General features: G+C 33.1%; 1 protein-coding gene across 1 annotated transcript in view; it reads left to right on the top strand.

The window, feature by feature from the left end:
• ZEB1 (zinc finger E-box binding homeobox 1) overlaps positions 1–14030 on the top strand; it is a 187828-nt gene that overhangs the window by 149325 nt on the left and 24473 nt on the right. The window contains exon 3 of the mRNA XM_045857750.1: positions 8151–8210. Within this exon, the coding sequence (XP_045713706.1) occupies positions 8151–8210 (60 nt within the window). The remainder of the gene's footprint in view (positions 1–8150; positions 8211–14030) is intronic.

The following is a 14030-nucleotide window of genomic DNA, read 5'->3' as shown; positions in this document are numbered from 1 at the left end:
GGCTTCATGTTACATTGAAATCTGCAGTCCATTTAAGTTAATTTTTGTGAGTTGTGTGAGATAGGAGTTGAGTATTATTCTTTTGCATGTGAATATCCAGTTTTCTCAATACCACTTATTAAAGAGAATATATTTTCCCACTTGGAGTATTATTGGTACCTTTGTCAAATGTTATTGACCAATATATGAAGGAGTTTATTTCTGGGCTCTCTATTCTTTTCCATTAGTCTTATGTGTCTGTTCTTATGCTGGTACCATACTGTTTTGATTTCTATAACCTTTGATATAGTTTGAAATTAGGAAGTGTGACATGTACTGCATTATTTCTCAAAAGTGCTTTGCCTATTGGGGTCTTTTGGGATACTGTTTAAATTTAGGATTTTTTTCTGTTTATGTAAAAAATGCCATTCGAATTTTGATAGGTATTTCATTGAATCTCTATACATGGCTCTGGGTAGTATGGACATTTTGACAACATGAATTCTTCTAAAATTCCAAAACACTGGATATCTTTGTATGTAATTGTGTTTTCTTCAGTTTATTTCATCAATGTCTTACAGTCCTAAATGCACAAATCTTTCAACTCCTTGTTAAATTCTTACGTATTTTATTGTTTTTGTATGTACTAATTTTTTGGCAGTAGGAACTGTTGCAAATGTTTTATTTTTAACTTAGTTTCCATGGCTGTTATATAGTAAGCAATATGGTTGATTTCTGTGTGTTGACCTTGGATCCTATAGATATGGTAGTTTTAGGAACTTTTTGTAAATTTCCTTGGGATTCTATGTAGAAAGTCTTCTCAAACAGGGACAGATTGGTTTCTCCCTTTCTAATCTATATACCTTATATTTTTATTACTTATTACAAGCTGTCAGGAGTGATGAAAGTGACGATTTTCCTTTTTCCCAGTTTTAGAGGCTAAGTATTCAGTCTTTGACCTTTAAGAATGTTAGATGTAGGTTTGTTGTAGATCCTCTTTATCAAACTAAGTTTCTATTCCTAGTTTGTTGAGAGTTTTCACCCTGAGCAGATGTTGAAGTTTTTTTCAAATTTAAGTGCATATTCTGCATCAGTTAATAATGCTGTGGTTTTGTTTCTTTAGCCTGTTAATACAGTGAAATGCATTAATGGATTTTCAGATATCGAACTGCCCTTAGATTCCCTGGAAAGCCCTACTTAGTCATTTTTTTTCATATATTGCTGAATTTGTCTTGGTAATCTTTTGTTGAAGATTTTTATATCAATGATTATGAGAGATATTGGTCTATAATTTTCTCTTTTTTGTACTGATGTTATATGGTTTTGGTATCAGGGTAATCCTCACCTCATAAAATGAATTAGAGTGTTCCTTTCTCTCTCTTTTTTTTTTTTTTTTGGAAAGATTGTTTAAATTTAGTGCTATCTCTTTAGGTGTTCTGGTAAAATTTGTAACCAGAAAGGGGAAAATGGTTTTGTAAGTAAAACCATTTAGACCTGGAGTTTTGTTTGGTATGGATTTAGGGGAAGGTTTTAAACTACAAATTCAAAATACAAGTTTTTAAAATAGTTACAGGAATATTTAGGTTAGCCGTTTATCTTGGATAAATTTTAGTAATTTCTAGTTTTTTAGGAATTGGTCCATTTTGAAGATTTTAAATTTATGTCTGTAAAGATGCAAACTTTTTAAGTCTTTTATGAAAATAGCTAACAACTACATAGCACTACGTGGCTGCTGGAGTACCACCATGTAGTAAACGATATACTATATTAACTTTAATACGTTCATCCTACCCCAAGAAATACTATTACTAATCCTCTTGATTTATATTTTGTAAACAGATCATGTACTGCCTCACAAGTTGCTTAGAGGACATATAAAATTTTTCATTTTAAGTGAAAGTAGTTAAAAACAATGTAATTTCTGAGATATTGAAAACATTGACTTTTTCTTAAATTTTGTCACATTTTTTTGTTCAAGTACAGTTGTGTTTACATTTTTATTAAATTTATTGGGTAACATTGGTTAATACAATTATATAGGTTTAAGTGTTCATTTCTATGATATGTGAGTGGTAGTAAAGGGTACAGAAGTCAAATATGTGGTGACAGAAGATGATCTGACTTTGGGTGGTGGGCAAACATTGACATTTTTAATGTTATTTTCGCATCTGAAATCCATAACTAAACTATACCTCCAATCAGTTATTTTTTTAAATGAATAAACTCTTCTTTAAGAGTCAGAAATGCATTTTATAATGTTTACTATTTGAGCTCATAGTAGACCCTTATTTTTTTTAGTATGTGCTGGTTCTATAGTGATACTCCCTTTGCATTTGTAATATTAGTAATTTGTGGTTTCCCTCTTTTTTTGGTCAGTCTTACTATACCTTTGTCAATTTTATTAATCTTCTCAAAGAATCAGCTTTATGTTTCATTATTTTCTCTATTTTATATATATTTTTAATGTTATAGATTTCTGCTCTTTGTTACTACCTTCTGCTTGCTCTGGGTTTATTTTGCTCGTTCTTATGTTTTAACACAGAAGCTTAGAATTTTGAATTGAGATTTTCTTTTTTATTTTAATTTTTTATTTAAAAAATTTTTATTGTATTTTTTCCATTACCATTTATCCCCCATATATCCTCTTTCACCTCTACCCATTCCCCCCTGCCCTGCAATCACCACATTGTGGTCCATGTCTGAGTCCTTTTTCTTTTCTTTTCTCCTTCCTTCCTTCCTTCCTTCCTTCCTTCCTTCCTTCCTTCCTTCCTCCCTTCCTTCCTCCCTCCCTCCCTCCCTCCCTCCCTCCCTCCCTCCCTCCCTCCCTCCCTCCCTCCCAAGGAATGGAGCAGGAAAAGAGATTTTCTTTTACATCTTAAGCATTTAATACTATAAGTTACCCTTTAAGCACTGTGTTAGGTACAGCCCGTAAATTTTGATACATTGTTTTTCATTTTCCTCTTTGACCCATGGATTTTAAGCATATTTTATTATGTTGATACAGTTGTCCCATTTTTTCTCCCATTTCTCTCTCTCTGCCCTAATAGCCCCCTTCCTTCCAGCATTCCCCCACCTTAGATCATGTCTATGGGCCATACATGTAAGTTCTTTTGGCTTCTCCATTTCCTATGCTATTCTTAACCTCCCCATGTCTATTTTGACCTACCAATTATTCTGCTTATTCCCTGTACCTTCCCCCATTCTCCCCACTACTCCCCACTGATAACCCTCAATGTGATTCCCATTTCTGTGATGGTGTTCCTGTTCTAGTTGTTTGCCTAGTTTGTTTTTGTTTTTGTTTCAGGTACAGTTGTGAGGTTGTTATCATTTTACTGTTCATAGTTTTGATCTTTCTCTTAAATAAGTCCCTTTAACATTTCATATAATAAGGGTTTGGTGATGATGATTTATTGTTATTCTGCTATAGTTTGTCCCAATTTTTCCCTCTTTGCCCTCTTCCACCTGGCCCACACCCTGCTCCTCTAGTCAATCCCCACATCATTGTTCATGTCCGTGGGTCATTCACACATGTTCTTTGACTAGTCCCTTCCCCTTTTTTCTACCATTATTCCCCACCCCACCCCTTCTCTGGCCACTTTCAGTCTGTTCCATGTTTCTATGTCTCTGGTTCTATTTTGGTCATTAGTTTATTTTGTTCATTAGATTCCTCCTATAGGTGAGATCATGTGGTATTTGTCTTTCACCGACTGAGTTATTTCACTTAGCATAATATTCTCCAGTTTCATCCATGCTGTCATGAAAGGTAGGAGTTCCTTCTTTCTTTCTGCTGTGTACTGTTCCATTGTGTAAACGTACCATAGTTTTTTGATCCACTCAATAACTGATGGGCACTTAGGCTGTTTTCAGTGCTTGCCTATTATAAATAGCACTGCTATGAATATAGGGGCACATAAGTTCTTTTGAATTGGTGATATGGGATTCATAGGGCACATTGCCGGCAGCAGAAGCACTGGGTCAAAAGGCAGTTTCATTTTCAGTTTTTTAAGGAAACATACCTATATCATTAGATATGAAATAATTGTCTTATAAAGAACTATAGATGGAACTTGGTTTTTTAATTTACTCTGAAAAATCCATGTTCCTTAACTAGCTTTTTTAGAGTATTTATATTTAATATAACTTTTGATGTTTGGATTTAGGTTTATCATTGTATAGTATTTGTTTTCTGTTTGTTCCTTCTGCTTTTTCATTCTTTTGTTTCTCCTTCCCTGCCCTATTTTGCACCATTTAAATGTTTCAGTATTCCATTTTTATTTATCTTTTACTCTCTGTATAGAATTTAAGTAGTTGCTCTATAGATCAGAATGTATGTGCTTACTTAAATTTTCACTCTGCTTAGAAGTAATATTTTACACTCCAGGTGAAATACAGAAAACTTGCCCCTTATATGGGACCCATTACCCTCCCTCCTTTATGTTGTACGTGTCATGTGGACTATATCATTTCTTTTGTTCTTGTTCATTTCTGACATTTCAAGTTTCCTTCTAACATAATTTTTCCTTCTTCCTGAAGATTTTTCTTTAGTAGTTTTAGATCAAGTCTACTGGCAATGAACTTTCTTAGTTTTCCTTCATCTGAGAATGTCTTCATTTTATCTTTGTTTATGAAGTGTAGTATATGTTACTGGATATAGAATTTTGGATAGACAGCTGTTATTTCTTTTAACACTATAAAAATGTTTCACTTCCCTATGGAATCCTTGATTTTGATGATAAATCTGCTGTCTTTTAAATCATTGTTCCTTTATGGCTCTTTTCATGATTTTTTAAATTTAGTTCACTGAGTTTGATTGATAGTTTGGGCCTGGGTTTTTGTGGCTTTATTCTGTTTGAGAGTCAATTAACTTCTTGAATCTATTGGTTTGTGTCTTTTACTAAATTTGTAAAAATTTTAAATGGTTGCTTTTTGTATACTATTTCTGTATCAGGGACAGTAGTAGGGTAGGAGAGCAGAGAGCAGGATCAGGGAAGACAAAAATGAGAAAGACATGAACCAATCTGTGAAGAACTAGACTAGTAGAAGTTACTCAGATGGAAAGGGTAATGGACCTAAGCAGAGGGAACAGCTTCAGGAAAGGCAGGTACAAATGTGTATGACATGTGTGGATGTGTTTTGTAGAGGAAGAGAGGAAAGAAGGAAAGGAAAATCTGATTCAGTTAGCCACATACTTTGCCTTATTAGAGATTATTGTAAAATATTCCCACAAACACATGGTTAGAAATGGTTAGAAACACATCAGTATGGATTTTAAAAATGGAGTTTTCAGAATGTAGTACATGTCCTGTACTAAATAATCAGTCTTGTACTTTGGGCTGTTTTATCCTATCATTGATAGTAAGTACTCTGGATTTTTAATTAAAATGGATTTTATTTGCCATCTTTGTTTTTACTTACTAGGAATTTCTTCTTAATGTAAAATAAACAAGCACTGCCATTTTTATCTGAATTTGTGATATTTTCCTTTGATGTTTTTAAATTAAATTTTTAATTTTGAGGTAATTGTAGAGTCACAAGTAATTCACAAGTAGTTTTAGACTCACATATAATACAGATATCCCATGTACCATTTACCCAATTTCCCCCAATGGTAACATCTTGCAAAACTATAGTAAAACATCGCTACCAGAATATTGACAGTGATACAGGCCAGATACAGAACAATTTCATCACCACAAGGCTCCCTCGTTGCCTTTTATACACCCGCCCTCTCCCCTCCCCCCCCATCCCTAACCCCTGACAACCACTAATCTGTTCTCCATTTTATAACGGTGTCATTTCAAGAGTATCATATAAATGGAATTATACTGTATGTAACATTTGTTTGGATTGGCTTTTTTTCCCTTTCTACAATTTTTTGAAGATCATCTAAGTTGTTGCATGTATAGTTTGTTCCTTTGTATTGCTGAGCAGTATTTCATGACTTACTTTTCAACTATAATTTGCCATTATTTGAAAATAAAGTCTTGTTATTCAGAAGATTTTCTCATCTATTTTCTTTTGAATTTAGACTAAAGCAAAACCTTAGGAGTATCCTCTTTCCTTTCTAAATTGCATGTAGGTTAGTCATTCATAATGTCTGACATTATTAAGTCTTACAGGAGAGAAAATCTTATGTGTAAGTATACTCTACTGTTTTCCTCCTATGCTAGATCAAAACACACGAGGAAGAATGCTACTTGAAAAATATTTAGAACAGCCTCTGTTCCAGAATATCGTCATGCTAGTCTGTGGACAGAGCAGGGAAGAGCCTGTCCTAGACAGTACTCAGCACTGAAAGAAGTGTATTCACATTGCAGGCAAGCATTAGGATCTTCTTGTTTTTGTTAGCATGGTTTTAGTTGTCGAACCAAAATTCTAGCCTCAATAATGAGGGAAGGAATGGAAAATTCCAGTTTTTTAATTGTGGTAAATAAGTCTGAACTATGTTAAATGTTCATCTAAGGAAGGAGCCTAGATTTTAATCCAAGCAGAAACGAAGGATTGAAGAAGTGAATAAATAATTATATTGTAGGCAGTGTTTAAATTAGCTATAATAAAAACCGTAAGTAAAAAAATAATAATTTCCAAAATATCTTTTCAACCCTTATTGTCAGTGTTATCTTCCACCTTAGTAAGAAGTAACTGATAGTTTTGATTTTCATTTAAGGAAAAATAGAGGACATAGGTATATAATAATATATTATTATCATATAATTACCCAGATGTCATACTGTTTGTTATTTTAGTTTCAGTAGATGCTTTGGAGAGAGGGAAAAGGATATTAGAGATTCTCAGATGCTTAGCAAACACCAGTGCTTATTGAACAGTATTGGAAACACTATACCAGGGACTTTTAAGTTGCCATTTTTGCTGATGGCAAGCATAAACTGAGAATTCTTCAGGAGAAGTTGATATCATTATTATCTACTTTATATGTGTTTTTTATGCTGATATAAAGAGGTTTGTGTGTGTTTTAACTATTTTTCCACACAGTGATCATCTTTAAATACTAGCATAAAAGTTAATGAGTAAAGAAAATCTACTGAATAAATCTACCTAATAATCCAGGGCACTTAAAGACATACATACTTTAATGTGAGCAAAGATTTTACTTGATTACTGTTCTATTTCTCAATTCAGTTATCAAACTTAGGGGAGATCTAAATCAAGGTTTTTGACTGACATATTCAATGGGATTTCTTTGGGGTGCAGATGACTACACAATATTTTCTTAAGACTTCATAAATATTCTGATAATATGATATATACTCTGCTACTCATTTAAAAAAAAACCTTGTCTAATCTGTACATGTTCTTAATAAACTATTATAATAAATAAAATGTACCTGAATATATAAAACATACTTTTTGCTTGCCAAAATAATATGCATATTGACTCTCTCCGATCTTACTCTATGTAAAAGAGTGAATCAGCCCACTTGGTTTACTTAGATAACACTAACCAAGTAAACATATAGGAGACAGAAAAGGAGAATAGACACGAATAGAGTGAAAGTGTAGTGCCTAGGGTGTTTACTCTGGGAACAATGAAATTTGGTTCGGTCTTCTTTCTCATTGTCCGGTCCTCTTGTTAGATGAGCAAGGGTGCAGTGAAAGGAGGTTTTAGAGCCCTTCAGACCTGCACTCAAATTCCACTTTTACAACCTAAAGCTGCATGTCCTTGGGCAAGTTATTTAACCTCCCAAAGTCTCAAGATTTGGTTTGGGTTTTTTTTTTTTTAACTTATAAAATAGGTAGTTATGCAAGTTAAAGGAAATAAGTTTATAAAGCATCTAGCACATTGCCTAGAACTTAGAAATCTGTGCTTTGGGGAAGAAATGAAAAAAGGAATCCTACTGTGTATAGGCAGAGCCCCTGTTCTAAAAAAATATTGACATCCCACTATGCTTACAATTTGAATATATTTATATAACTCCAGCATTATGTATAAATCTTCACTAATTTTGCATCTCTAAAATATGTTGTGAGTTTGATAAAAACTGCTTGATTTCTTTAGAAAGCCTCAGTTTTCGAGGACAAATTACTATATTTATAAAAGGAAAAAATCCAAATTTAAATATAATCTAAGAGTATTCTTTTCAGATTTCTAGAAGTTAAAGCGTTTGTGGCACATGGATCTGTTTTAATCCTTTGCTCTTTGATTTTAACAGGAAAGGAAGGACAAGAAATCCTGGGGCCTGACGCTCAGGTCGATGAAGCAGGATGCACAGGTACTCCCTGGGCAATTCCTTTCACACTATGGTTGTTGAACAAGGTCTTTTGTGTCCCTGGTTTTTGCATTTGAGGGTCTTGGATTTAGTCTTTTTCTTCCTCTTTTATCTTGTCCTCTTTAGATGTTTAAATACCTAGGCATAGATACTTACATAAAAAAAGTTAGAAGTTTGTATTTCTTTAAATACAATTGTAAATGTATAGATTCATATAATAGAGCAGATTTTCATCAAGAATGAGAAGTAATCTACAGATAATAAAAAAAAGTAGCTGAAGGATGATTTAAATTTCTGTTATTGAAATGCAGATCTAATTATTTCGAATTTCATTATTAGTTACCAGGATCTTAATTGAATTGCGCACAAGACGGAAGGCAGAAAAGATTAAGCAGATATAGGTTATCTATAAACTGGATGATAATCATTAATATTGATGAGTTGAATGAACATTTCATGCAAACAAGAGAATCAAAATTTTTTCTTGTGTGATTTCTGTGAGTGAAAAAATTCAAAATGAAGTTAAATTGTATGCCTCTAGTGACTGAAAGTACATACTCTTAAACTTAAGGCTATTCCTTTATAATGAATTCAAATCAGATTTAAGAAGCAAAAGAATAAGGATGAAACTGAAATCAAGGTCTTACGTATGATAATACTAGGCACTTAAATTGTGTTACATGAGTCAGGTGGAACTCTTAAAACATAAACTTCAAAAATGAGTTCCAAATTATTCAATTTTTCCTTAAAATACTGTACTTGATAGTAGTATAACTATATTTTATATTTTGAACCATAAGTTAGATATTTCTATCATATAGTTTTAATTAAATTTGTTTTTCTTTTTCCTCCTTGATTTAACATTTATAGTTTTCTTTTTCTTTGCAGTGCATTTTAGGACCACTCCATATGTCCTTATAAGTTACTTTTAATTATGTAAAATGAGTATGTTTCATAGTAATGTGTCAGAATAGATTGTCATCTATAATATAAACATTTACATTGCTATGTTTGTCAGTTCTGTAAGACACAGAGTAGATCTTTGTGCTGCAATTAAAGGTGCATTCCAGATTATTTAAGTAATAATGGAATATGTGATTATTTATGGTTGCAGCCTGCAGCCTAAGATTTTATATTCTGCCCTTAACTTGGTTATGTTTAACTTACATAAATAATGTATTCAGGTATGCTTGTTACCAAATATTTGTCATTCAACTTATACATTATGTAAAATATTTAATTGGGATGTTTGTTATTAGTAAAATAGTGTTAATGAACACAAAAAAGCTACTGTTACTTACTTTTTACCTACTATTAAACTTTGATGACTTATATTACCAGAGTTACAAAAAATTGTTTGCCCTTTTAAGCAAAATACTATCAAAAAGGACATTTCATAGTTCTGAGTTTATAGTTTTTACCTCACAATTTGCTCTTCACTACAAAAATGAATGAATTCTGCTATGAACATAGGAGTACATATATTCTTTCAAATTGGTGTTTCAGGATTCTTAGGATATATTCCCAGAGGTCGAATTGCTGGGTCAAAAGGCAGTTCCATTTTTAATTTTTTTGAGGAAACACTGACACAGCAGACAGTGTGGTGGTGGCCTGAGGGAAGGGGGGTGCGGTCTGGGTGGACGTGGGCAAGGGGTAGGGGATGGAGACATCTGTAATAGTGTGCACAAAAATAAAGTTAAAAAATAAATGAATTCTTTCAGTTTGATGTACTGAGTAATACATAATTTCCCCTCCCCCACAAAAAAAAATATCATGACTGGGAAGTATAGTGCCTTTTATGAACCACAGTTGCTGCTGAAATGTAAGGTCTTCCCCCACCCACAAGAAGATGATCCCTACTACATTATTTCCCTACTACATGTGGAATTAGGAGTAAGGAAACATTTAATAAAGGCCTGGTGTGTACAGTTTTAAGGAAAGAAGGATGGAATTAGACATTTGAGACTTTGGAGCAGTTCTACATAAAATAAAATTTGCTTTTATTACTTCCTTGATTTTTAAGGGAGTAATGTGCTGACAAAATAGACAACATTGTACAGAGGTTCCATCATTTGCTCAGAACTTTGTCAGATGGTTTCTGTAGCTGACTCGCTTTTGTAATTCATGCAGTTAAGAGAACTATAGTTTCAGTGTAGTATGAAGAGAGAAAAAAGGGAAGGAAGGTAGAGGCTTAGTAAAGAGTAAAGTAGAAAAAGATTTGACTTTGGGTGGTAAACACACAGCACAACATACAGATGATCTATCATAGAAGTACACTTTAAACCTATATAATTTTATTAGCCATGCAGAAGCTTTTAATTTTGATGAGATCCCATTTGTTCATTCTTTCCTTTATGTTCCTTCTCTAGAGGACATATCAGTGAAAATACTGCTGCATGAAATATCTGAGATTTTCCTGCCTATGTTCTCCTCTAGGACTTCATTGGTGTCATTACTTATATTAAGTCTTTTACCCACCTTGACTTTATTTTTGTGTGTGGCATAAGTTGGTGATGAAGTTTCACTTTTTTGCATGTAGCTATATAGCTCTCCCTACACCATTTGTTGAAGAGGCTATTTTTACCCCATTTTATGCTTCTTCCCCCTTTGTCAAATATTAATTGATCATAGAGACTTGGGTTTATTTCTGGGCTCTCTATTCTGTTCCATTAAAATGAAAAGAGAACCAACCATATGGGAAAACATATTTGGCAATGATACTTCAGACAAGGGTTTGATCTCCAAAATATACAAAGAACTCATATGACTCTACTCCAGGAAGACAAACAATCCAATTACAATGGGCAAAGGACCAGAATAGACACTTCTCCAAGGAGGACATGCAGAGGACCCAGAGACATATGAAAAGATGTTCAGCATCACTAGCCATCAGAGAGATGCAAATTAAAACCACAATGAGATACCACTTCACACCAGTGAGAATGGCCATCATAAACAAAGCAACAAACAAATGTTAGAGAAGTTGTAGAGAAAAGGGAACCCTAGTACCCTTGGTGGGATTGCAGACTGGTGCAGGCACTGTGGAAAACAGTTTGGAATTTCCTCAGAAAACTAAGAATGCAGTGCCTTTTGACCCGGCAATTCCACTGCTAGGATTATATCCTAAGAATCCTGAAACACCAATCCAAAAGAACTTAGGCACCCCAATGTTCAGAGCAGCACAATTTACAATAGCCAAGTGCTGGAAGCAACCTAAGTGTTCATCAATAAATGAATGGATCAAAAAACTATGGTACATTTACATGATGGAATACTATGCAGCAGAAAGAAAGAAGGAACTCCTATCCTTTGCAACAGCATGGGTGGAACTGGAGAGCATTATGCTAAGTGAAATAAGCCAGGTGGTAAAAGACAAATACCATATGATCTCACATTTAACTGGAACCTAATCAACAAAACAAAGAAGCAAGCAAAATATAACCAAAGACATTGAAATTAAAAACAAACTGACAGTAACCAGAGGGGAGATGGGAGGGGATAATGGGGGAAAAGGCTGAAGGGTTTTCAAGAACATCTATATCTATAAAGGACACAATGATAAAAACAGGACCAGGTGGAATCAGGGGAGGGAGGTGAGGAAGGCTGGGGTGCAGGGGAGAGGTGGGGGGAAAAGGCAGAAAACTGTACTTGAACAACAATAAAATTTTAAAGTATTTAATAAAAAATTTAAAAAGAAACCTATATAATTTTATTAGCCAATGCCACCCCAATACATTTAATTTTAAAAGAAAATTTACCTAAAACATACTTTATTCCTTTTAAGCATCCCTTTTGTGTTTATATAGTTAATAATTTTACAAAGTTTCAAAAACTGAAGATAAGAGGAGGACACCTAAGAATACTTTATTTGATGGCAATAAAATATCAATAGCTAAATAAAACTTTTTATTCCTTATGTTAAATGATTGTCTATTGGTGCTCCCACTAATTTATGATTATAACCCTATAATTCCACATGTACACAAATGATTCTAGAATTAGTCCTATAATTCATTACTTTGACAGTCAGCTCTGAGCTTTGTCATATCGAAAATACAAATTATTATTATATGTTTCTGTGTATTTGCTCCTCTGGTATGGAAATGTATAAGTTTGTCAGTCTTAAGACTAGGAAATTTTGCTTTATAATTGACCTATTAACAATGTGCACTTTCCAGCACTTTAAATTTTATGTGTACAACTGCAGAATTTCTTGTCTCTGCTTGAAATTGGCTTGGGTAAATGAAGGTTCATGGAGACAGTGTAGTTTAGTTGGAAAGAACCCAGAATTTGATATGATACCTAAGAGCAAATTGCCTACTCTAATAACAATACTTTTTTTACTGTGTGATTTTGGAAAAATTGTCAAACTTTTCTGACCATAACTCTTTTTGGGGGGAATACTTTTAAAGAGAAATTATGTTGACCATGCAGATGACTTTGAGAAAAATAGGTAACATTTACCTTGCACTTAGTATATGCCTGGTACAGTACTAAGGTATAATGAATTAATTTAATTCTCATAACAACTGTAAAAAGTACTGTTATTATCCTATAAATTTTATATTATGTAAACTATTATAATGTTTACTGACTCACAAATTATATACCATAATGTTTACTCCTTTTTTTATTGTTCAAGTACAGTTGTTTGCATTTTCTCCTTACCATAGCCCTCCACCCCAGCTATCCCCACCTCCCACCCTGGAACCCACCCCCTTTGGCTTTGTCCATGTGTCCTTCATACATGTTCCTTGATGCCCCCCCTCATTATCCCCTATTATCTCTCTCCCTCCTCCTCTCTGGTTACCATGTTTACTTCCTGAACTCATATTTCTACACAGCCTATGGAATTTGATACTAACATAGTATCTATTTCCTGTTTGAATAGTATCTATTTCCTGTTCGAAGGTATTTTTGATCAACTGTCATGTCTTTACAAGATCTGTATATAAATTGAAATTTTAGTTTCTCTTAGGCACTTGAAGGCTCATAATATTTTTTAAAATGTTAAACTAATATATAAATATCAGTACCACAGTTGATCACAACATAAATATATTACAAATTTTCTTAAGTAATTATTTTTTTCAGTTACTGGAAAGGAAATTAAAGGAACTGAAGTATTCTTCAGTTAGTTCATATATAATAGTTTCATGATACTTATTGATAGAAGAAAAAGTGTTTAACATTAATACTATTTCTGTTTTTTTGTTTAGCATTGAGATAACTTTATTCTCTTAAATAAAAATATGAAATATGTTTTTATCATAACTGATTTACTCAATTATTTACACATCTTGAGAATTATATGCAAAGTTTTGGTTATATATCAATAAAAATATTTCTAATGTCCTGTCAACTGACAAATTAAATGCTCCTTTAATGTTGTTGAAAGCAAAAATTCAAAGCCACCTAATTTTCTAAAGGATTATTTTCCAGTCTTTTGAACCATTCCACTCCCTCATTTTTCTGGGACATTACCAAGAAGGCTTTGCCAGTACTTAGTTGTCAAAGGATTAATGATATCTGGTTCTAGATTTTTTTATTTTTTTCTCCTCAGAGGGACCTTGTTTAATATATTCATACATAGGTGGGGAAATTGAAATAGTAACTTTAGTACCTTTTTCTAATACATTTTTATAAATCTTTTTATCTTTCCACATGGATTAATTATACTTTGATCAGTACCTTAGAACTACAAACTTAGTTCATTCAATTTCTGGAACTCTGTCCGGAAAAAAAAGTGCTGCTTCATTTTTCTGATTCAAATAAATGTGTCAGTATATATTTTGAGGATGTACCTGGAGAATATTAAGCTAA

Source organism: Phyllostomus hastatus, unplaced genomic scaffold, assembly GCF_019186645.2.
Source record: "Phyllostomus hastatus isolate PE091 unplaced genomic scaffold, TTU_PhHast_1.1 phas_scaffold_1674, whole genome shotgun sequence".
Classification (NCBI taxonomy): domain Eukaryota; kingdom Metazoa; phylum Chordata; class Mammalia; order Chiroptera; family Phyllostomidae; genus Phyllostomus; species Phyllostomus hastatus.
Note: the sequence above shows the minus strand (reverse complement) of the source record. Positions and strands in the feature narration are given on the sequence as shown.